The 25,553-nt window shown below is 46.4% G+C and overlaps 1 protein-coding gene across 1 annotated transcript in view; it reads left to right on the forward strand.

Moving 5' to 3' along the window:
* Positions 1-25,553, forward strand: part of CSMD2 (CUB and Sushi multiple domains 2) — a 1,651,801-nt gene that overhangs the window by 1,265,137 nt on the left and 361,111 nt on the right. The window contains exons 17-20 of the mRNA XM_086956548.1: positions 7,728-7,915; positions 9,849-10,037; positions 10,601-10,717; positions 22,510-22,725. Of these exons, the coding sequence (XP_086812674.1) occupies positions 7,728-7,915; positions 9,849-10,037; positions 10,601-10,717; positions 22,510-22,725 (710 nt within the window). The remainder of the gene's footprint in view (positions 1-7,727; positions 7,916-9,848; positions 10,038-10,600; positions 10,718-22,509; positions 22,726-25,553) is intronic.

The following is a 25,553-nucleotide window of genomic DNA, read 5'->3' on the forward strand; positions in this document are numbered from 1 at the left end:
ATGGGGATGTGAGTGCATGTGTGAGTGGTTCTGTGGATGATGTCATCAGTGATGTCATTTGAGACATCATCACTGATGTTACTGACCATGTCATGAGTGATGTAACATCTGAGGTCATAAGCAGTGCGTTGGGGGGCATAAGTTATAGTTAGCTCAGGTAACTATAACTACTGAATTTCTATAGTTTGTATGAGTGAAATCTGAGGTTAACAATAAAGTCCCTATTAGCTTTGCTATTTTTCAGTTAATTTCAGTTTCTTTAATTCTATTTCTTATCTATAAAGTTCTGTGACCTTTGTTTTTTTTCAGTGAATTTAGAAGGATTTTTAATGTTATTTGCTGACTATAACGTTCATGTAAAGTTTGTTTTTTTTCATAGAATTTTTATCTTTTTTATGTTATATCCCAACTATGACGTCCCTGTAACCTTTGCTATTTTTTTGTAAGTTTCTGCAACCTGTTACCTTTGAGTGAGAGTGTGAGTGCATGATTGTCTCTACGTGTGTGTGTCAGTGGGTGTGTGAGTATCTGAGTGGGTCTGAGAGTGCTGCATAAGTGTCTCACTGGGTTTGCGTGTGTGGGCGTGAGTGTTTGGGTGGGTCTATAAGTGGAGGATGAATGAGTGTGAGTGGGGGTCTGAGTGGGTGCATGAGTGATTAAGTGAGTGTCTGAGTGGGTCTGTGCGTTGATGTGGGAGTGTTCGAGTGGGTTGGCAAGTGCCTCTATGAGGATGTGAGTTGGTCTGTAAGTGAGTGCATGAGTGTCTCAGTGGTTCTGTGAATGGGGTGCATGAGTACATGCGTGGGTTTGTGAGTGGGAAGGAGAGTTCCTGAGTGGGTCCGTGAGTTGGTGTATCAGTGTCTGAGTGGGTCTGTCAGAGGGTGTGTGAGTGTGTGTCTATGTGGGTGTGTCGGTCATTGTGTCAGTAACAGGGCCACAATGAAACTGCTTCTGCCCTTTTATTCAAAAAGAGTCCACAGTTCTGCACAAAATATTTACCCAAGTGCAGTACTTTCTACTGGTTAATTACTAAGTGCTACCTCTGTGGGTAAATGTCCAGGGCATATTCTACACTGCAGCTGCTTAATAAAGCACAAGGAAATGTCACCATTGACCCTTGTGTGTTTTGGCAATGTGATTGTTCCTCTTGCGTCATTATCCAGACATTTGGGATAACATGAATATTCCTACAGAGAAGATGGCAAGAGGACAAAGAGGTAAATCTCCACCTAGAACGGGTCCTTCCTCTTAACTTTATTAAGTAATTGCTTCTTTGTTTGGTGGAGATGTCCTCATATTCCTCAGCACCTCGAACTCATCTCCAGAATCCACAGGAAAAGCACTGGGAGGCCTATGGATAAGCTGCCCATCATTCTGGCAAAAGGTAGGAAGGCCATTTTATACAACTAAGGTGGACAGGGCAGGGACAAACAGGCAGAGCTTCAGGTGATTTTGCACATTTGTATACTTGTAGTGTTTTAAAGTGAGAACCACAGGCTCTGCTCTCATCAGGTAAGGACAAGAAATATCCCACTCGTCAAAGTCACTACACATTGTGCTCCAATGATCAGATATGCATTCACCTCCGTGAAGCATTTCAGATCTTTTAATATGAAATAACGGGGAAAATACACTTTATTTGCCTTTGTCAAGCCCAGGAGGTAAGTGTTTCCCATTGAGGTTTAATTTCTGTAGAAATTAAGCAGGTTCTCATGCTAGATCCCCCGTGAAAGTTCTTCTGTCCAGCTTGCCCACAGTCCACTATTTTCTGCTGCCTGTCTACCTGCTGCTCTCTGTTTGTGCCTCCTCTGCTCATTTCTTGCTCTGTTTTACCTTTTCTGCTAATTTTTCTTCCCTCTATTTTGCATCTTTCTACTCGTTTTTCTGCCCACTGTTTTGCCTCATCTGCTCATTTTCTGCCCTCTGTTTTGCCTTTTCTGCTCTTATTTTGACCAATGTTTTGCGTTTTCTGCTTGTTTTTCTGCCCTCAATTTTACTTTCACTGCTCGTTTTCTGCCCTCTGTTTTGCCCTATTCTGCTCTTTTTTGCCATGCCTGCTCATTTTTCGGCCCCCTGTTTTGCCTTTTTCTGCTCATTTTTCTGCCCTCTGTTTTGCCTTTCCTTCTTATTTTTCTGCCCCTATTTTGAATTTTCTGCTACTTTTTCGGCCCTATGTTTTGCCTTTTCAGTTTATATTTTCTGCTCTCTGTTTTGCCTCTTCTGCTTGTTTTTCTGCCCTCTTTTTCACTTTTTCTGCAGTGGTGTGTGGCCCCCCTCCCTGGGCGGATTTCGGCCTGTGGGATCCAGCATTGCTCTAGCATGCAGAGAGGTGCTAAATATGCAGCTCCCTGCATGTGGGAGCAGTCTTTCATCTGTTTACCTACCCACATGACAGCGGGCAGGGAAACAGATGAACGCTCCACTCCCAGCAAGCAAGAGCAGTTTGTCAGCTCGTATTTGCTGGGAACAAAGTTAGTGTTTGCTTGCTCTTGGTGGGGGTGTCACAGCTCCTGCCGAGCGAAAGCAAACTGCAATCTTCTGAAGGTGGGCACCTCAGGAGATAGCAGGAGCCAGCCCTGGGGAGTTGGCGGGCCCCAAGGCCATTAACTGCTACAGAAGGGAGAAGTGCGCCCCCCCCCCCTTCTTTAGTAGGTGGTGGTCCATGGGGCTGTGTATGGTCCAGGAGGAGGGCTGCTTTGCACCCTCCCAGTTTTAAATATGTATTTGACAATGTGGAGGTGGTTGTCCCCAAGGCCCGGGGTTTCTGTGCGGCACCCAGCATCATTTATTGAGTCCCGGGAGGTGGTGGTCCCTGGGGCATATTAAACCTCCAGGAAGGGGGGGTCCACGTGCACCTCTTCCACTCCATTATTTAATAACCCTAGGGAGGTGGTGGTCCCCGGGGCTCAATGAGCACAATGTAGGTGGATCTGCACTTCCCCCTTCCTATATTTAAATAAAGACCCAGGGAGGTGGTGTCCAGGGGCTAAAAAGAGCACTAGGAAGAGGCCCTGTGCACCGCCTTCTTCATTTTTAACGTATAATAGAGCCTCTGGGATCTGGACCACCCGGGGGCAAATCTTTAAACAAACGAGGGAGACCGTCATTGTTTTTTTTTTTTTAATCCAGCAAATGTGCGGGTATTGGTGATTTTGCAGAAAAAAAATGTTTTTTAATACTTTTTGCCCTGGCGGGATCTCTGGGAGACCACAGCACCAGAGCTTGTGGTTCAGGGTATTACTACCCTGCCCCCTTTATATGTATATATATATATATATATATATATACTTAAACTTAAAAAGGTTTCTGTTCAAATAATATTCATGCAGGGGATACTTGTATCAAAAATTACATCTGCTAAAATGCCCACAGTGACATATAGCCTGCTGGCCTTTATTTATTTAAAGAGTTTTATATAGCGCTGGCTAGACCTGAAGTTATCAGAGCGCTTTACATGAGAATCAACAATGTAACAGACCAAGTTTAACACAGTACATCAAAAAATAAGTAATACAATTAGGAGGGAAGAGAAAGGACAGAGAGAAGTAGTGGAGGGGACAGGGGAGGTGAGAAAGGGAGGATAAGGGAAGAGACAATAAGGAGAGATGAAAAGAAGTCTGTCTAAAGACCGACTGGGTAGGTGACGACCAAGGAGAGAATCCACAGCCCATCTCCTCTATAGCTAAACCAGGTAGCTCCATCGGGCGTCAGACAAAATAGTTCAGTCTCAATACATTGAGAGGGGAGAGAAGGAGTGACATAAAATAGAGGGAGGATGCGGGAGGGGAGAAGAAAGGAAGTGGAACAATGTGGTTCAACAATATAACCGAAAAAGATCTACAATTACACCTTACATCAAACAATCAGCAATACATTGGGAGAGGAGAGAAAGGAGAGAGAAAAGTAGTGGGGGGAGGGGAGGTGAGAAAGTGATGATAAGGGAAGGGACAATAAGGAGAGACGAAAAGAAGTCTGTCTAAAGACCGAATGGGTAGGTGACGACCAAGGAGGGAATCCATGGCCCATCTCTCCTATAACTAAACCAGGTAGCTCCTTCGGGCATCAGACAAAATAGTTCAGTCTCAATACATTAAGAGAGGAGAGAAGGAGAGACATAAAATAGAGAGAGGATGAGGGAGGAGAATACAGGAGAGACGAAAGGAAGTAGAACAATGTGGATTCAACAATATATTAGAAAATGATCAACAATTAAACATTACATAAAGCAATCAGCAGCACATTAGGAGAGGAGAGAAAGGAGAAAGAAAGGTATTAGGGGAGGTGAGAAAGTGAGGATAAAGGAAGAGACAATAAGGAGAGACGAAAAGAAGTCTGTCTAAAGACCGACTGGGTAGGTGACGACCAAGGAGGGAACCAACGTCTCGTGGTTCCTTAGAAACAATGGCTCCCCACACAGAACCATAAACAACTCACTTAGAAAAAAATATATAGGGCATACTTAGTCAGTAGCAAATGCAAAGCCAAGTGACTAATTTTGTTGTGAATGCCAGATAATTGAATTAGAATAATTTCTCGTTAAATGCCAATGCATTATCAATTAACCAATTTGTTTTTGTCCTGACCAAATTAATATCTAACACCATGCTAACGGAGCAACTGGTACCCATGTGTGTAAAAAGCTAAACGTATCTCGGAGAGAATGCACAATATCATATTCTATATTGAGCTAGGAGAGAAAGGTTAGATATACATAAAATAATAAAGATATAATTCCTTTCCCATGCAAGTGCAGTTGAAAGAAATGCATCTTTCAAAAATGAATACATCAAAACTTATCAAACATATCCGAAAGAAATACTTCATTAGTGTACAAAATCTAAGATTTTCTTCCACCAGATTAGAGGAGCAATGCGTCACTTGTTATGTAGCTGATGCAGCTCTCTCAACTGGAGGCTATGTCCCCTTAATATAAATCAATTGTACATGTAATATCCCATCAGCCGATGTGAATATGTAGTTCTTCACTTTCGTTCAGTCCTCCTGGGAGGTAACTTCCAAGCAAGATTATGTACTCTGACTCTTTGTGCCTTAGTACTCTTTCCCTGTTGCCCCTCTGGCCTTCTTTTCGATCCTGTCAATGCCAAAAAATACAAGAAGATTTGCATCTTGATCATGTTTTTAGCCCAGTGTCTAGCAACAGGATAGGTTACATTTAGATTATTTATGGCCAGGTAATGCTCCAGCACCCGCTTCTTCACTGGGCCTAGGGTGCTGCAAACATATTTCAATAAACAAGGGCAGATCAAAACCTAAACACAAAAATCACTGCTTCATTAAATGAATTTCTTGATCTTTTGATCTTTGACTGTTGCGATATTATATGTTCTCACTTTTTTGCTCTTTTTACATGCTTTACATCTCACAGCTGTTTTTTACAAAAGGGAATTGTGCATTGTGCAAAAAAAAAAGGCTGTAACAAAGACCCAGCTGGGTTGAAACGCATTGCCATTAAATATCTGTTGTAACCAACACGCTGTGTGCAGGCTCGTTATCTTGTTTATCCATACAAGATTGGTTGTTGGTTTTATCAAGCAGGACTCACACCCGCTGACCTGTACTGTCCCCTTAGGTGGATGTGACCGGAATTCCTGTGAAGAACTTGCCTTGAGATATATATATATATATATATATATATATATATATATGTATATATATATATATATATATATATATATATATATATATATATATATATATATATATATATATATATATCACCACACTGTGCTTGATTGTTTCAGAGTGCTTTTATTGCAAAATAGTCAGCATAAATGAACTAAGGCAAGTGCCCAGCATGACGGGTTTCGCCAGTTAACCACTGCCTTGATCACATGACGCGCTAAGTGCATATAGGATCAATATATATATATACCTACCTGAAATACGTACCTGAAATTTGTCGAGACTGTGGCCTTCCAGGACTGTGAAGGTCTCATATATATATGTATATACATACATGCATATATATATTCCAAATGAGACATTCTTCTAACTCCAGAAAAATGAAGCGAGCCCACCAACTGGGTTGTAAACAAATGTCATTTATTCCAGAGAGTCCCCCTAATATCCATTCTGTGATGCGTTTCGACCTCCTCCGGGTTTTAAACATACAGGAATTCAGAGTGGTCAACTACTCTCCTTTTTAAACAAAGGTATATCATCATAAAGGAAAGACTTCAAATGAAGTAGGTCAAACTTGGCGGTAATAGTTCCAAATAAATGGCATATTTCAAATGAAACAATAGATCTGATCTATGCATGCAAACCACATTTTTTTTTATAATTGACACTTCAAATGGTTATTTTTTTCACATGCCCCATGGTCATTCAAGGACTCCAATGTCCATAATGCGTTGCAACTGCATTGTATATTTTAACCTTCAATTCTTCAGTATTGGCCCTTTTGCAGAATCACGTCTTTCATTAGTAACATAAGTATAAATCCTCAACTTGCCTCGAAGAAGTCAATTTCACCCCCAGGGGGCTTTAACTTTGCACACATCAAGAGTGGCATTGTTGTATAATTACAGAGGGTGTTGTTAGATCGGATAAAGGCAGTTGTCAAAATGTGCACATAGAGTGACAGAGTTATCCTCTTCTATATTGTGCAGTACAGTATATTACCCTGCAATACATGAAATTAACTTCTTCGAGTCGAGATGAGGATTTAGACTGCCTCACTCCTGCAAGCCTCATTAAACTCGCTTTCTGGTTGGCTGGTCGCAGAACTAAGAAAAATTATGTGGGCGGCCCCCATTACAGGACACAGGGACAAAATTCATCCATAATTCCCTTCATGCAACAATTGTGTTTTTTTTCCAATGACAGTTTTTTTGTGCTGTGATAATGGACTCGAATTTAAGCGTTCCGCCGTAGTCATGTGTGAATGTTTGTTTGTTAGTACCTTTGCTCTAATGAGATGCTCTACCCTGCTTTAACGAAAGGGCGGGATCTTGCAGATTTGGGGATCCATTTAGAACACCCCTGTGTGTTAAAGTTCTTGCTGCAGGTTTCTTGTGCTCCTTCCCATATGGTCTCTTCCTCTGTGTGGATTACACTTACTTATCACCTCTAGATTTAAGCGCCTAAAATACGGCGGCACCCGTTTCTCCACGCTTTCCCCTCAAATCTGGAATTCCCTCCCCCTTTCAATCCGTTCTACTGATTCGCACCTCCGCTTCAGAAAGCTGCTGAAAACGTGGCTATTCCAGCAAGCCTACTCCCCCTGGGTCTCCAATTCCATAGAGCTCTATCCCATAAGCGCCAAGAAACCAACCGGTGTACGTTGCGCTATATAAATATTTTAACATTTACAATATGATATGAGAGGAACCTACGACTCCTGTATTGATTTTTGAAGGCAGAAAATGCACAGGTTACTTTGAAGCTAATAGTTCAGTGCACTTTTTCCCAAATAAAATTGCTAATTTTGACCCAAAACATAGACTTACAACATGACCTCCTGCATGTGTTACTATAAAGTGAATGTAAACAGGTATGTATAAAAATATAACATTAACATTTTTACTCCCCGAACAATATAGTTTGAATGAACCAAAATGGCACGTTTTACCTTTGCACTTGGGAAATGACTTTGAAATGTTTTATACAATAAAATTGAAATGTATAGGGTTGGGAGATGTTTACATATGCCCTGTGCGCAACACTGGTGTGTATTAACTACCTGTATACTCTTTAAATCCCAGGTTTAAAACGGAGGTCAACTATGACACGCTGGAGGTACGCGATGGGCGCTCCTACTCCGCGCCCCTGATTGGCGTCTATGATGGCACCCAGGTGCCCCAGTTCCTCATCAGCACCAGCAACTTTCTGTACCTGCTCTTCTCCACCGACAAGAGCCACTCTGACGTCGGCTTCCAGATCCGCTATGAAAGTGAGCGCAAGATCTGTTCGATAATCACACCATTTGAAAGCAATCAAATGCCAATTTCAGCGGCTCCTCGGCTCGGGGCTGTGGCCAGAATATCACTGGCGGGCAAGGCTGCAGCAGTAAACTCTGATCAGCCAGTAACAACCTGCGAATTGTCAACATTGTCATTGATTTTCCTTCAGAGGAGCTGGAATAATGCATTTGGAAAGGTGTTATTGAAGAGAAATATTAGTGTTAACTTGCTTTTCACTCCTGATACATATTTTGAAGGTGTTGCTAGAATGCAGATGTTAGAGTTTCTAAGGCTTAGGCCACGCTACGCAGGTGGGGCTGAATCTGAAGTCTTTTAGAAAAAAACAAGGCCTTTTTTCCAATTTGAACTATGAGTGTCGCTACAGAGGGAATAAATAATTCAACACATTGAGCCACATTGCTAGATCTTTTTAGCAGGCGTGGCACAGGTTCCACGTGTAGCATGCCAAGCATCGTTTTTGTGGTATGACTCAAGATGTATACAGACCATCAGTTTTCCAAAATTTGACAATTAATATGAATTTTATCCTACTTAAAGTGGACGTGATTAGCCAATTTAATAGAACTTCGAGGATGGGTCAAAGTAAGTGGCAGATCTTGGGCATTGACCTATCAAGAAGAATATATATGGCTTTCTAGACATGCCTGACTCTCAGCAAATGTTTATCTGAAGTAAACCTTTTAGGGTGGGTACCCTGGAAACCTAGTAGGAAGTGGAACAAGTAGCCAGTATTACTTGGGGCCAGTAGGCTGACTTTATTCTGTTGCAAGGCAGGTCCGGTACTGGGTAGAGAGACTGATGATCACGGAGTTCAGAGGGCTTGTGCACTCTTAAACACGAGGGCGTCTGTGTTTCACAAACGAGGTGTACGTTGAAACAGTATGTGTTTCAGTCCTCCGCAGATTATTGAAATTGGACCTGCCCCTGGTGACACTAAAGGGAAGCAGCATTTTGTTGGAGGATTCCAGGGCTTAGAAAGAGACCGGCCATTGAGTTAACAAAAAAGGCGACATTTCCAAAAGAATGGCTATGAGGTTCCCTACTTTGAAAATAAGTTGTTCCAGTTGGATGGATCGGGCCTCTCAGTCATCGGTTCGGATTTTACATATTCAACAGAGAATAAACTTCAAACAGGGCACTAAGACACAGGGCACTAAGACAAAATGACAAATATAATGCCCTCTGTCGTTAGTCTTAGCAGAGTGGTCAACGTGCCTTTCAATGATGACGTCTGTCTCTCATGATTTCAGGGAGGTTTGAAATGCAACAGCGGACAGTGCTAGTCAGCTCGCGCTGCTGTCGTTGCACCACGCATTCCAATTCTAAAGTGATAAAAATCCATAGGTTCACAAAAGCACCAATAGGTGAATCACTTTATCGTATGTGCTGAATGAAAAAAAAATTACTCACACTTACTGTTACAGCTGTAAATCTAATGTCCCTAAAATGTTTTTAGGTCCATCTGAGTGTACAGATGGGACAGGATACTTGTAAATCACATGACAGTTGACGCTCAACATATTGCAACGTACTTTTGATTATGTGGTGTCAGCAATGGAAGCAAGAAAACAACGACTTACAAATAAATGGCAATGTACTTATGACCCCTTAATGTTACCAACTATAGGAGTGGCACTGACATAAAAATAATGTGTTAATATGGACGTGCGGGTTAGCAAATATAGTGCATTCAGTGGAAAATGAATGATCTAAATTGCAGGCCTGTGTACATCACATTGAGAATTCCTTAGGTGTCCATGTCTGTAATTGAGAAGAACAACCTTGATCAATTTGGTTCAGGCCTTTCATTCACTCATTTATTAATTCTCTCAGTTACTGCTATAATATTTCCAGTTCAAAATGCCTTTGTAAATATGGTGCCTCTTTTTATGTTTTTCACAGCTGTAAAACTCCAGTCCGACCATTGCTTAGATCCCGGCATCCCTGTTAACGGCCATCGACATGGCAATGAGTTCTATGTGGGTGCACTGGTGACGTTCAGCTGTGACTCTGGATACACGCTCAGTGACGATGAACCCCTGGAGTGTGAACCCAACTTTCAGTGGAGCAGACCACTGCCCAGCTGTGAGGGTAAGGTCCACTGACAGTGCCTGGCTCCATCAGAGCTTCCAAATAATCACTCATTTATATCAGATCTTTTTCAAAGGGTTAGAGGCAGACTAGTGTCAAGGGTGATCAAAAGCGGTTGCAAAGGAGATGGTAGTATTGGGTCAGGGTCACCGGCGTGATAGTCTATAGATAGACATGAGGCTGACTCTACCAAGTCCTACATCCCTTCAACACCAGTCAGTATGGGAACGGCCATATCTATGAACTTGTCACTTAAAGAGTATTAGTGAAATAAAGTCACACAGCCGGGGATAATAAATTATGGTACCAGTAATTTGTCATAGTATAAATAGAGGGCAATGTCATATATGCCCTCTTCAGTCTTGCTTAGATGGTTGTCGGTAGACTCAGTGATTCCTTCCTTAATCCATCTCTTCCGCTTGTATTGCATTTTCTTGTCCAAGGTTACTGTCCTATATTAGATGCATCTTTAAAGCTGGTCCTAAAGCTATTTAAACGATAAGTGTTAACATACCTCATCCTTCAACCTGGTGAGCATTTTTTTATTTTTCTTTCCTATGCAGCGCTTTGTGGAGGTTACATCCAGGCTTCTTCAGGAACTATTTTATCTCCAGGCTTTCCAGATTTCTATCCCAACAACTTGAATTGCACCTGGGTAATAGAAACTTCACATGGCAAAGGTAAGGGTGGTAAAGAAAAGAGCATCCTACTCAAAAACATACATACATACATATATGTATATATATATATTTGTGTGTGTGTTCGTGGCTATTGATATATCTCACTTTTAAACATGGTATTAGCACAGTGCCATCCACGCTGAGCTAGAAAGTGACAAGCTTTTTGCAATTTTTAGAGCAAAGCTTTTAAGCGTATGATTAGATGGTACTATCCAAGATGAGCTGAACATGTCAAAAGCCTTTTACCACTCCAGACACAGCATTACAGCTTTCAAGTGATAAAATACCATCCAAGCCAGCTAGGAATAAATAAAAACATGTGGAACATGTTTCACTCTAATTAGAGTACATCAGAAAGGTATAGATTTGTCCAGACACAAGGAAGCATCCAGTATAAGTAAAGACCATACCTTTTTAGGTGTATATTAGCACATAAAGTATGCAAAAATTAAAGCAGGGAATCTGGGTAGTTAACATGTTTAGGTGGAGAGCTGCACCTTACAAGGAGCACCCTACAAAACCACTCACATTCTGAATCTGCTCACATCAAATGTCTGTCCTTCTGGCAGAATTTTCAAGTATATGATTTACACAGTGCCATCCATACTGAGCTAGAATTTGCCAAAGCCTTTTACTATTTTCACAGCAAACTCTGTAAGCATAAGCTATATATCACTTAAAAACACACTTAGAACCTGATTTAGATCTTGGCAGATGGGTTAATCCATCTCAAAGGTGGCAAATATGCCACCCATGGAAATATAAATCCCAATATATCCTTTGGGAATTTAGATTTTGATGGACAGGATATCCTTCGCCATTGTGAAGGAGTAACCTCTCCATGGAGATCAAAATCATGCCCTTAAAGTACATTTGTAGTTAAGAACTGAAACCAAAAACATTGAACTTCATATGCTATCTTAAGGAACACAATCCATAACTGGCACAATATCAGTGCAAACCATAATTCCCGCACCAAGTATCTGAAAGAAACAGGTTAGTATTAGATTCCTTACCTTAGAATATCCCCAGGTCTCAGTCTGGATCCTGAAACTTTTGCGTAGCAGTACCCCTGCGCATCGGTAGGCGTCGTCTGCAGGCGTCCCCTGCGGCTCCGCGTCCGTCGTCGGCGTCGTGCGCCGTGTTGACGTCGCTGGAGTATATAGACGCCGACTCCGCGCGCTGACGTCAGTTCTTCTTTTTTCCGCGCCAGTTAGCGCAGATCCGAGAAGTGCAGTACTCCGGTCTTTTGACCAAGTTTTTGATCTTTGATCTTTTGAACTCTTGTACGGTGCCGGTAGGATGCCCGGTTTCAAGAATTGTGACGACTGTGACCGTACGATGTCGGTCACAGACCATCACCGACTCTGCCTCCGGTGCCTGGGCCCCAACCACGACGTGGACTCCTGCGTCGACTGCCGGGCCTTGACGAATAAAGCTAGACGGGAGCGGTCCCGCAAGCTGCTCGAGCTCCGGGTGTCGGCCCCGCGTCGGGAGCGGTCCCGGTCCGGCCGGAGGTCAAGGGAGCGATCGAGGGAGCGGTCGCGGAGCCGTCGCCGCTCCGGAAGTCGTCACCACTCATCTGGTTCCTCAGGTAGGAAGCACAAGAAGTCGAGGCGTCATCATCGTACCCCCGACTCCCCCCGACGCTCGCACGATGCGGCCGGGGGTTCGGGTGACCCCACCCCGCGGCTCCGCGTGAGTCGCCGACGCGGCCTGCTCCATACCCTGCGGTCCCTGGGCAAGGCACGTCGCCCGAGGAGATAGAGGCGTTCCTCATGGCCATGAGAGCTCTGTCTCCTCCGGCGGGTTCCGCGGCGCCTTCGGGCCCTGTGGTCCCGTCTGGGGGCCCTAGCGGGTCGGGTGATCCTGCCTCGACGCTGTCGGGTGCTCCGGCCCCGGATCCGTCGACGGCTCCGATCCCGCAGGGGCCCTCAGGGTCGACGCCGGCTGGTCTCCGGCCTCTCCGGCGCCGATTTCATCGGGGCAACTCCAGGCGCCACCTCCGCGCGGCACCGGTTCTCCGGCGCCGGCTCCGGCAGGTGCCGGTTCTCCGGCGCCGGCTCCGGCAGGTGCCGGTGCTCCGGCGCCGGCCCCGGGCGGCGCCGTCCCCATTTCCTCTCCGGCGCCGGACGCGGAGTCGGACCGGCGTCGTCCGACACTGGGCTCGACGCCGATGGGGCCTATGAACCCCGAGGAGCCGGTCTACATTGTTGACTCCGAATATGGTGAAGATGTAGATTACGGAGAGGAGTGGGAGGGGTCTGAGGACCCTCTGACACGTGAATGTCAGTACACTGCGGACTGGGCAGGTGACTTGGGTGACGCCAGTGGTCTAGACGACTCCCCTAACCCTGGCTTTGTCTCGCCTCCTACCGTGGCTTCGGAGGAGGGGGCTGCTTATTCAGTGGTGTTGATGAGGGCTGCCAAGGCCTTAAACCTTGAGCTCCCCATCGCGGCCGTGAGGACTAACATCCTCACTGAGGTCCTCAAACCGCAGTCATGCCCACAGGAGCCACTGCTGCCGTTCAATGAGGCCTTAACGGTCGTTCATTTGGGCACGTGGTCCAGGCCCGCTTCAGGTTCTCCTGTTGACAGGAACGTGGCCAGACCCCACTGTCCGTGTTCGGACGACCCCAAGTTTCTGTCCACCCATCCCACCCCTAAGAGTCTGGTGATCCAGGCCTCCACTTCCCAACCCGCATTCCCGTCGGCCCCGCTCGACAGGGAATCTAAGAGGTACGACCAGTATGGCAAAAAGGTCTTTTCGTCCTTGAGTCTGGGACTGCGGTCTTGCAACACCGCGTGCCTCTTGGGCCGCTACACCCACTCTCTGTGGGATACGGTCGCAGACCTGCTGCCTGAATGTCCGCCGGAGGTACGGGCTAAGCTCGGCAAGGCTATGATTGAAGGCCGAGACGCAGCGAGGTACTCCATCAGGTGTGGTCTTGATACGACCGACTCACTGGGCAGAGCGATGTCCACGACGGTGGCGATTCGTCGCCACGCCTGGCTGAGGTCCGCCAACTTCTCGGCAGATGTCCAGAATGCATTGATGGACATGCCGTTTGATGGCAGTCGCCTGTTTGGCGACAAAGCGGACCACGCGCTGGAGCGCTTCAAGGACTCCAGGGTCACGGCCAAGTCCTTGGGTCTCTCGACCCAGCGCCAGCAAACGGGTTCGTTTCGCTCCTTTCGTGGCCAAGGAAGGGGCGGTCCCACACGTGCTGCCAGCCACGTGCCGCAACAGACTTATCAACGCGGTGGCGGCCGTGGAAACCGCCGTGGCGGCGGTCGGGGACACCGGCGAGGTCAGACCACACCTCCCCCCGCAGCATCTGCCTCTAAATCCTCCTAGTCCGTGCTTTCAGGCCCATGTGACGCCGGTTGGTGGCAGGGTTCGCCATCACCTCTCCCACTGGCTCACAATACCATCGGACAGGTGGGTGCTGCAGCTCGTCCGAAGGGGCTACTCCCTCCCCTTCGAGACCACTCCTCCAGCCATGCCACCGCAGAACCACCGTGTGTCGGGGGACCACTTGACACTTCTGCAGGAGGAAGTTACAGCCCTCTTCGCCAAGGGGGCCATCGAGCGCGTTCCTGGGCCAGAAGTAGGACGTGGGTGCTATTCCCACTACTTTCTGGTGCCCAAGAAGGACAAAGGGGGCCTACGTCCTATCTTGGATCTAAGGAGCGTCAACGGCTTCCTCCAGAAGGAGAAGTTCAAGATGTTGACTTTGGCTCAGGTCTTGGCTGCTCTCGACCCGCAAGACTGGATGGTAGCGTTGGACTTGCAGGATGCGTACTTTCACATCCCCGTCCTGCCGGCCCACCGGCGTTACCTGTGGTTCACGGTAGGCCACGAGCACTTTCAGTTTATCGTGCTCCCCTTCGGCCTTACCAGCGCCCCACGGGTGTTCACAACATGATGGCGGTGGTTGCAGCCCATCTGCGCAGGTTAGGGGTTTCAGTCTTCCCCTACCTAGACGACTGGTTGTTGAAGGCGGCTCGCCCCAGACAGTCGTCCACCACCTTCAGATGACGGCAGACCTCCTTCACGAGCTGGGGTTCTCCATCAATGTGCCGAAATCACACGTGTGTCCCTCTCAAAAGCTCCTTTTCATCGGAGCGGTTCTCGACTCGGCGCAGTTTCGGGTTTATCCTCCGGAACGGCGGGTCCAGGATATACAGGCTTTGATTCCCATCTTTCAGCCGTTATCCCGGGTTTCGGTCAGGTTGACGCTGCGGCTGCTGGGGCTGATGGCCTCCTGCATCCTTCTGGTGCATCACGCCCGGTGGCGGATGCGGGCTCTGCAGTGGGACCTGAAGTTTCAGTGGGCCCAGCATCAGGGCAACCTGTCCGACCATGTCTTGATCTCAGAGGGCACTGCAAGACAACTGCAGTGGTGGCTTACGGACTGCGATTGGGTCAGAGGCAGATCCCTCTCCCTTCCCCAACCGGAGCACGTTGTTGTGACGGACGCGTCCCTCCAGGGCTGGGGAGGCCACCTGGGAGAGGCAGAGATCAGAGGCATCTGGTCTCCGGCGGAGTCCCGGCTCCATATCAACCTGTTGGAGCTCCGGGCGATTCGTTTGGCACTGAAGGCATTCCTCCCCTTTGTCAACGGGAGTGTAGTGCAGGTGTTCACGGACAACACCACCGCCATGTGGTACTGCAACAAGCAGGGCGGGGTGGGGTCGTGGACCCTTTGCCAGGAGGCTCTGCGCCTCTGGCAATGGCTGGAACGTCAGGGCGTGACTCCTGACGGTTCAACACCTGGCAGCTTCTCTGAACGCCAGGGCAGACGAACTCAGCCATCGGTGCTCGATGGATCACGAATGGCGTCTGAACTCGGACGTGGCGCAAGGCCTCTTTCTGCAATGGGGAGAGCCTTGGTTAGATCTATTTGTCACAGAAGAGAACGCGCAATGTCAACAGTTCTGCGCGTTGTAGTTTCCAAGACGGCACTCGCACGGCGACGCCTTTCGGCGCGAGTGGAGTTGTGGTCTGTTATACGCCTTTCCGCCTATACCACTTCTGCCCAGAGTGCTGAAGAAGATCAGGCGCGACCGGGCCCAAGTCATCCTTGTGGCTCCGGACTGGGCTCGAAGGTACTGGTATCCAGAGCTACTCAGCATGTCAGTCGGTCCCCCGATCCACCTGCCCCTTCAGGAGGACCTTCTGTCGCAGCAGCAGGGGACGGTCCTCCACCCGAACCTGTCCAGCCTCCACCTCCATGCGTGGAGATTGAGCGGCGACCGTTGAGGCCATTTGACTTGCCTCCTGAAGTCTGTGATGTGATTCTGGCAGCCAGGCGTTCCTCCACGAAATCGGTATACGCCTGTCGGTGGAACAAGTTTGTGGCATGGTGCACAGCAAAGGCTGTGGATCCTCTCTCTGCCCCTCTTTCTGAGGTTCTTCTCTTCCTTCTTTCTCTTGCCCAGCAGGGCTCTGCTCTGGGCACTATCAAGGGCTACCTTTCTGCCCTTTCGGCCTTTCTGAGGCTGCCTGAGCAACCTTCTTTGTTCAAGTCCCCCATTGTAGCAAGATTCTTGAAGGGCATCACACACACGTATCCACCTGTTCCGTTTGTGATGCCTCAGTGGGACTTGAACCTGGTTCTAACATTCTTGATGTGTGCTCCCTTTGAGCCCCTTCATTCCTGTCCTCTACGTCTCCTGACTTTAAAGATGGCTTTCCTGGTTGCCATCACCTCTGCCAGGAGAGTGAGTGAGCTCCAGGCTCTTTCTGTCAAACCTCCTTTCCTGTCCATTCATCCTGACAAAGTGGTTTTGAGAACTAGACCTTCTTTCCTGCCCAAAGTTGTCTCTGCTTTTCACATCGGGCAGTCCATCACCCTCCCTTCCTTCTTCCCGCCTCCGCATCCTTCAAAGGATGAAGAGCGCCTCCATCGTCTGGACCCAAAGCGTGCACTTTCATTTTATATGGATCGCACACGCCAGTTCCGGGTGGATGACCAACTGTTTGTTGGCTACGTGGGTGCGAAGAAGGGACGGGCGGTACATAAACGGACCATCTCTCGGTGGGTTGTTCTGTGCATCAAAGCGTGCTACTCTTTGGCTCGGAAGGAGCCTCCTGTTGGGCTGAGGGCCCATTCCACTCGGGCCACGGCGGCTACTACTGCCCTGGGCCGGGGAGTCCCCTTGCAGGACATTTGCCAGGCGGCTACGTGGGCCTCGCTCACACCTTTGCGAGGCACTACTGCCTGGACAGCCAAGTCCGGAGGGATGGCTTCTTTGGCCGTTCTGTCCTCCAGGACTTTCTGGTGTAGGATTGTATTGGTTCGCAGACCCACCTCCGGGGTTGGTATTGCTGGGGTATCTATTCTAAGGTAAGGAATCTAATACTAACCTGTTTCTTTCAAATGAACAAGTTACTTACCTTCGGTAACGATATATCTGTAAGAAACAGTAGTTAGTATTAGATTCCTTACCGCCCCACCCATCCTCCCCGTTCTGCAAACTGATACCTAGGGTTAAGGCCATCCCTTTCAGGGCCCTAGTTTCAAATGGCACCAGTGTTCGTTCTCACATGGCTCTGCGTGTTCTGGCGCGGAAAAGCTGTGTACAAAGAACTGACGTCAGCGAGCGGAGGCGGCGTCTATATACTCCAGCGACGTCATCATGGCGCACGACGCCGACGACGGACGCGGAGCCGCAGGGAATGCCTGCAGACGACGCCTACCGACGTGCAGGGGTACTGCTACGCAAAAGTTTCCGGATCCAGACTGTCGCCTGGGGATATTCTAAGGTAAGGAATCTAATACTAACTACTGTTTCTTACAGATATATCGTTACCGAAGGTAAGTAACTTGTTCGATACACACTGATATATATTATATGTCTTGCAAGTACTTAGATGTGTAGGTTTGAATAGAAGTTTGTGTACATTTCTATATACTTATCTTCATGATAATTTGGTAGTTGATATTGTGACTAAAATATTGTTGTAGCATGATGTGTTTGGCATATAATCCTTTATAAAAAATGTGTAGAGTGCTGCTTCACCCGTGAGGGTATCCACACACTGGGGTTGGGGGCGTTGCTGCTGCTGAAGGACGTCAGTCTAATAACAAGGTTTTTAGGTCTTTCCTGAATTCCTGCACAGTGGGGGCTGTTTACAGGTGGAGGGGGAGGCCATTCCATGATTATCCAGACTGGTAGAAGAAGGCGCTGCCTCCACTTCTGTGCATGCAGGGTCAGGTGGGCTAGGGCTAGGGAGAGAGACGTGGCATGTAGTTGTCTGAAGAGTTGGTGGAAATTCACCCTGTGATTGAGGTAGGCTGTCCCCTTGTTGTGCAGGGCCTTGTAGGCATGGGTAAGCAATTTGAACTGACACTGTTTGCTGATGGGGCGTCAATGCAGAGATCTGAGGTGAGGGTTGATGTAGGCCCTCCTCGGTAGGTCAAGGATGAGCCTAGCTGCTCTGTTCTGAATGGTCTGGAGTCTGTTTGGTAGGTGGGAGGTGATCCCCACGTAGAGGTAATTGCCGTAGTCCAGGCGGCTGATAATGAGGGTCTGGGTGAACGCGCATCTGGTGCTGATGGGGAGCCACTTGAAGATCTTCCTGAGCATGCAGGAACCAGGAAGATGAGACAGTGTTTATCTGCTTCATCATAGTGAGCTTGCTGTTGAGTATGATACCAACATTCCTTGAATGTGCTATGGATGTGGAAGAAAAGGCAAGTTAATTTGGCCACCAGGAGTTGTCCCACGTGGAGGTGTTGCTCCTGCTGAAGATGAGTATCTCTATTTTGTCGGTGTTGAGTTTGAAGCATGTGTTCTGCACCCAGCTTGCAACACTGACCATGTACCTGTTGAAGTTGGATTTGGTGTTAGTGGGGTCTGAGGATAGGAAGAGGATGAGCTAAGTGTTGTAAGCAGAGGATATGATGTTCATACCATTTGATCTGACCAGGATGGCCAGAGGGGCCTTGTACATGTAGATTGGAGTTGAGATCAGAGAAGACACTTAGGGAATTCCGCAGGTGATGTTCTTTGGACATGAGTTGTAGAGTGGGAGGTGGACACTCAGGGATCTTCAGGTGAGGAAGGATGAGATCCACTCAAAGGCTTTCCCTCTGATCCCCCTGGTGGAGTCTGTGTGGAAGGGTGTAATGAGAGCTTGAGGATATGGGCAGACGTTTCTCCTCTATCTAGGAGAGCCCTGATGTCATTTGTGGCTGCAATGAGGATTCTTTTCTATTCTGTGATTGAGCAGAATCCACATTGGGAGGGGGTCCAGGAGGTTGTGGTTTTCTTGGTGGTTGGAGGTTTATTGATTTCTCCAGAATTATAGCGGGGAAAGGGAGCAGGAAGATTGGCCAGTAGTTTTTGAGATATTTAGGGTCTGCTGTGGGTTTTTTGAGGAGCAGTTTGACTTCTGCTTTTTTCCATCCATCTGGGAATGAGGCAGAGGTGATAGATGTGTTTAGGATTGTCGTGAGTTCCTCACTGAGGGTGCTGCTCCCCAGGTTGAACATGTAGGGGCAGGGATCTCTGGGTGCTCCTGAGTGGATGGTGTTCTTGATGGTGTTCTGCATAGAGAGTGGTTCCCAGGTAGTTGTTGTGTTTCTGTTGAAGTCGGTAAGGTTTAGGAGTCGGTTGAAGTCAGCAACGGGTAGTTGGGGCTTGGACTGTTCATAGGTTGTGGCGATTATGCTGTAGAAGATGTCTGTGGTGGTATCGCAGAGGTGCTGGGAGGGGTTGATGGTGTTCTCTGTAACGGATAGGTTGGAGAATTCTTTGATGAATCAGAATAGTTCCTTGCTCTGGTTTGAGCTGACTTTGAGGAAGGTGGTCGGGGTGCTTTTCTGGCACTTTTTCTGGAGTTGGTGGTATTTGTTGAGAGCTAGTTTGAAGTTAGCTTGGACGATGGGTGCTTTGCTGGTGTGCCAGATCCTTTAAAGTCATTTACAGATGTGTTTGGTATATTTAAGATCTGGGGTGAACCAGCTGCCGTGTTTGGTGGATCTGCCTGTTTGGTGACTGTAAAATAAACAAGTTAAGCAATGGAAAAATAAGTTGAACAGGGACACGGTTAAGTGGAGGACACAATCTGAAAAAAAGAGTTGAGGGGAAGCAAAAGAAGCTAAAAAGGATGCATGGTAAGTGTGGAAAAAATGAGGAAAAAGGATGTACTGGAAACCAAAGAACCTGAAAAGGGAAGCAAGTTAAGCGGGGAAAAAATTAGGAAAAAAGTGTTAGGGGAAGCAAAAAAAACTTGAAAAGGAAGCAAGTTAAGTAGAGGAGCAAAATTGGGGAAGAAGTGCAAGGTTGTGAGCGACTTCTATTGTGAGGTGGTTGGCATGAACGAGATGTTCATGCTGCGTGCAGCAGGGAGAGTGTGACCTTTTCAGTGGGGTCATGCTGAAAACTCCATTAAGTAGGTTCCCGTGAATATGGGTGGGCACTTGGCGAAGTTAACGAGAGGGGGGCTTCCAGCGGATCAGAGGCGATTTAGGGAGAACTAGGAAAGCAGACCTTGGTTATGAGTGAAAAAGCAGGAAAAAGGAGATTACGGGTTACAAGCCTGGAAAAAAACACAGCTTGAGCTGTGGAAAAGCAAGTTAATTGGAGAAAGAGCCTGGAGGGAGAAAATACGGTCAAGTAGAGGACAACAATGGGGAATAGGAGTGAAGGGGAAGCAGAAGAACCTGAAAAGGCAGCATCTTAAGTGGGAAAAGAAATGAGGAAAAAAGAGTTAGGGGAAGCCAAAGAACCTGAAACAGAAGCAAGTTAAGTGGGGTAAAATGAGGAAATAAGAGTAAGGGGAAGCAAAAGAACCTGAAAAAAAGCAAGTTAAGCCAAAGAGCAAAAACATGGAAGAAGCACAAGGCGGTTGGCTCGAGCGAGATGCTTGTGCTGCTGGCAGGAGGGAGTGCTAACCCGGGGGCCTGCTGTTTGCGCAATGCATCAATACTTTACACATGGCCTCTAAAGTTAAGCCTGACTGCTCTGCGGTATAGCTACCAGGGGATTGAACATAGATTTATTTACTGACTTTTGTGGTTCACCCTGACAAGGTCTGTGATTATTACTTGCTGTGGGTTCTACCCTCCTCAATGAATACTCCAATTTCTTACACTGGACATCAGCCAAAACGCAGACAATATCTTGTCCACGATGTTTAGATTGTATTGAGTTGCATGCTAAATAGGGCAGGAGGACACTCACTGCTTATTGGCTGAAGCTTCACATCTGCCAAACACTATATAAGGCCCTATGTCAGCACATGCACTCAGTTGACTTCCATCCAATTCAGGCATGTGTTTGATTTCATTGTCACTTGCTTGAATTTCAGCAGGTCCACACAGCCTTTCATCTTCAAAGGCTAGTATAACAAGTTTCATTAAGTTGGATTGCCCTTGAAATACATGATCTGCCAGTATCACCATGTCACCACTTAAGGTGAAAGTGTGTGCTACAAATTTGCCTATTATGCAGTGGTGCTGGAACAATTTACAGAGTGAGGGTGCTGCCATCAATGTTACATTACTGAAGTCATATGGATTGGGAAAATACAAGCTTCATGCAAAGAACAAATGTAGCAGATGAGCCATTTACTGGTATTTAATTGTGTGTTAGAATAATATTGATATCCTACAGCCTTTCCTTCCAAACTCCCTGTACACCAACAACACTGTGATATGGCCCACTTTCCAGTCAGAGAAAGAAAATAAAAGTAAATTCCATCTCCATTTTAAAAGATTATGCAGCAGTTTGTCAAAAAATATGGCCTGACCTTTGTTCTCTGTGTTTGAGCACACAGCAAAGATCACAAGCAGAAAACATAATCGAAAGGCCTCTTTGTTGCTCTTTCACCTTCTGAACTCCTGCATGGCTATTTTGTCGTGCTGCAGTACTCCCACATCTCCACTTCCAACGCCTACGCTTTTATGTAATGTTTTGTGATACTATCACAGTAAGAGTCGAAATATACTTTTAAAATACAAAGTAAGCAGATTCATCTACAATCTATTTATACTATGTCATCATACAACTATACTATGCCTTCAGGAAAAGTGAGATTATCACATTATAATATCGTATAGGACCTATGCCGGTACATACCAAGTATACCTATAAAATACACATATTGAAACTAGGCAATATCAGGGTATAACTATTCAATGTAACTATGTTATGTCAAAGAGTAAAAGTCTAAAAATACAATTCAAATACTGTGCAACATTTTGGAAAAGCAGGAATATAACTATATAATTAAACAACTATATGAGGCTTTGTGAAGAATTTTCAGTGTAATGCAAAAGTTCTAACTTTCCCGTTATGCAATCTACTTATAAAGTTTAACTAAGCAAACTATTTCTAGATGCAAAGAGAAATCCTGTAAAATGTAACTAAAGTGTGTCACAGTGCAAACAGCATGCCAATGCAATGTACTTCTTCTAACTATAATGCTATGTAAAGTAATAGCATAATTGCACACTACAACTGTGCAATGTCTCAATGGATGTTAATAGTGTTACTGTCCAGTGCAAATATTTTACAAATGTCACTCAAGTCTACTTTGATTATGTCAAATGTCATCCAGAGTCTAATTTAATGATATCAACTGTCACCCAAGTCTACTTTGATTATGTCAAATGTCATCCAAGTCTTCTTTGATGATGTCAAATGTCATCCAAGTCTACTTTGATGATGTCAAATGTCACTGATTTCTCTTTGATGATGTTGTATTGTGAAGTAATCCAAGATAATCCCATCCATACCTCTCTGTATCTTTTACTCTCCCCTCCTCTTGTCTCTAGGCGTGTTCTTCACATTCCACACCTTCCACCTTGAGAGCGGCCATGATTACCTACTCATCACTGAGAACACCAGCTTCGCCCAGCCTCTGAAGCGGCTCACAGGCTCCCGCCTTCCTCCTCCTGTCAGTGCGGGCCTCTACGGAAACTTCACAGCTCAAATCCGCTTCATCTCCGACTTCTCCATGTCCTACGAAGGCTTCAACGTCACCTTCTTGGGTAGGGGACTGTGTGTGCGCTGGTAGGCCCCTTCCAAACCACAGCTCTTCCTTTTATCCCTTTCCATTTCTCTGCTTCATGCCAGCTGCATACTCAGGTAGCCACTACTTATCTGTGTAATTATATTTTCTGGTGCTCCTTAACAGGTCTGCTGCAGAGTATATCTTTGAAATGAGGCCCACAAAAGTGGCATTTATCAGTTGGCCTGCCAAGAGGCTGCACGCTGACTGCGGCAAAGGCCTGCTCTCTTGTCTCATTTCCTGTTTCGCTGTTCACTGTCTCCTTAACGTGGGTTCTCGATCTCCTTACCGTCCCCAGGCTCCTTACAAAGCGTATTTGTGTGCGGTGTGAAAGGAAAAGAAAGCATTAACCCTTTGCTGTAGCGGCCGCCCCTCTTGCTTTACAACCATCTGGCTAGGGTTGAAAGGAAGTAGAAAGATTTGAGGCCGGCCATTTCCAGCTCTAGGGGATACCTTCTAAATGGCGTTGTGCTCAACACACACATCTTGCTAATCCTTTACTTTTGGCTCAGTCTTTCCTCATGCGACACTGGGAGCGCTGGGCAGGCTTAGACTGCTTTCCACTTTGGTGACAACTGCTGAATACGTAGAGCTCCTTCTCCTTGCGAAACCTCTTGTAAACCCACCACACTGTGCTGTTACTCACATAGTTGTATATTCAGGTTGTAGATTGGAGAGCAAGTATGAAGTTCATAAGGCATCTTCAGTATAGTCTGCATAAGGCAGGTCACGTGGATACAGCATCCATAAGCCAAAACAGGCCGGATCACCCGTAACTCGAGCACCCCAATCTGATTGAAAATGTATAGGGGCTTACCAATTCATTGCAATATTTCCTGCAGCTGTGTATGATCACAATAGAGCTCATATTGAATTTTGCTTATGCGCACTAAGAAAAATAAATTTTGTACAAGCTGTTGCCACAATCCAAATTTCATGTGCTGGTCCATGATCCTACCGGCCACCATGGCAGGGCATTGCTGTGTTTATTCAGTTAAATTTGTGTTCAGACTTTGTGTCTTTCGAAGACCGACACCTAGGTATACTGACTTCCATACACAGCAGCTGGCTATTTCTTCTAAAATATGCAAGGTCTTTATCACTTAATATTGATGGCTATAATCAATAAGATCACTTGTTTTTAACCAAGAAATTGATCCCAGCTTTGTATTTGCCTCAAAATAGCCTCTCTTTTTTTGTTAACTTTTATTTTTGATTTTAACAATACAATATGTGTCATATATTGACATTGTACATTTCTTCGCCTACACATTACCATCTTTCTTTGAAGTATATGCATGCCCTGTGTTATTCTGCCCCCTTATATTAACATGACATCCGTGCATTCTGGTTACATAGCAGATAAATTGCCCAGTTACACTCTTGTATCAGACATAGCTGTTTAGGTGTCCAGAACAGCAACTCGTGTGTTAGTGCGGCTGTGGTGTTAAAATTGCTTCTTTCTTTGGGGCAGCAACTCAACACCCAATCTTCACCCCAAATCACATTACTATGCAGCTCATACTTCTCGAGAAAAAAAAATATGCTATGGATTTTTGATAATGTGGTCACAGTCATTTTTGGTACATTTTCATGGTAGTTCATAAAGCCATCTCTTGCACATGCATGTGGAGCCCCTTCACAACTCCCTTACCTTGCTGTTGAGCTCAAAGGTGCACAGCTCCACTCCTACGGCACGCTTACATATCAGTCTGTGGTCGTACAGGTCAGTTATTCTAAAAATATATGGTGAATTTGCAACTGGGATAATTTGTTTCTGGGGCAAAACCTCTGCTTACACCTGAAATGGGGTTCAAAGGCCAGTAATATTTTCCCATGCGCTAAATGGATAGGTGGTATTTTTCTATCTCTAAATTATATACCTCATGTTGTCTGCACAAGCTTGCAGCAGGTGAAGCCTGGTGAGTATTCTGTTAACAAGTATTAATGTATTGTTTGTCACTGCGCATGATCAATTGAGGCAGTGCTTATTTTGAGCAGGTGGGGGCCACCGGCACTTCTTTTCGGGGACCGGCACTTATTTTTCTGCATCTGACATTTACAAAGATCAAGAGAAAAATCAAATAAAGCTGAAAGATGGAGGAAGAGAAAGATGTTTTTAATACATGACACATGACGTCCACCCCCACTTAGACACCTAGCAGCACCGCACCGAAACATCTCACGCTTCCCCTACCCATCATGACCGAGACCACTTTCGCATCTCACATATCTACGGAAACCACTCTAGGCCTGACCATAACTCCCCACCCCTTCTCCTTGTCTACCCCTTCCCTCATCAGCTCTCCCCCTACCCTAGCCACACCTCTCAACACCACACCCAAGATCGACTTCCAACAGCTCATCCTATCTCCCCCTAACATGACCTTTTCTTCATACTTACCCCCCTTAAGCAATGGAACCCACTACGGGAACCACTACAACTCACCACCCTCCTAACACCCCCCCACAACTCTCTCCCCCCTCACCTCTTCCTCTACTCGCAATAACACTCCTTTCAAGGACTCCACTCACACTAACCAGTCCCCCACAGCTCAGTCACCTGCACTAAACTGTTCACCCCTCCATTTCTCAGTCATCATTTCACCCTCTGAACAACCAATGCCTCCTACCTCACCTCACACACCTGCCCATCAACATGCCGAACCCTCTACTCAGCCACTTACATCACCATCCCTACCACACACACATACATCTGCACATTCTAACTCACGCTCCCCTCCACCAGCCCATACACCCAACCAGCCGACGCTCCAGACACACACTCATCTCATCACCTCCCCCCAT

This window comes from Lissotriton vulgaris, chromosome 2_1, assembly GCF_964263255.1.
Source record: "Lissotriton vulgaris chromosome 2_1, aLisVul1.2, whole genome shotgun sequence".
In the NCBI taxonomy this organism is placed as follows: Eukaryota; Metazoa; Chordata; class Amphibia; order Caudata; family Salamandridae; genus Lissotriton; species Lissotriton vulgaris.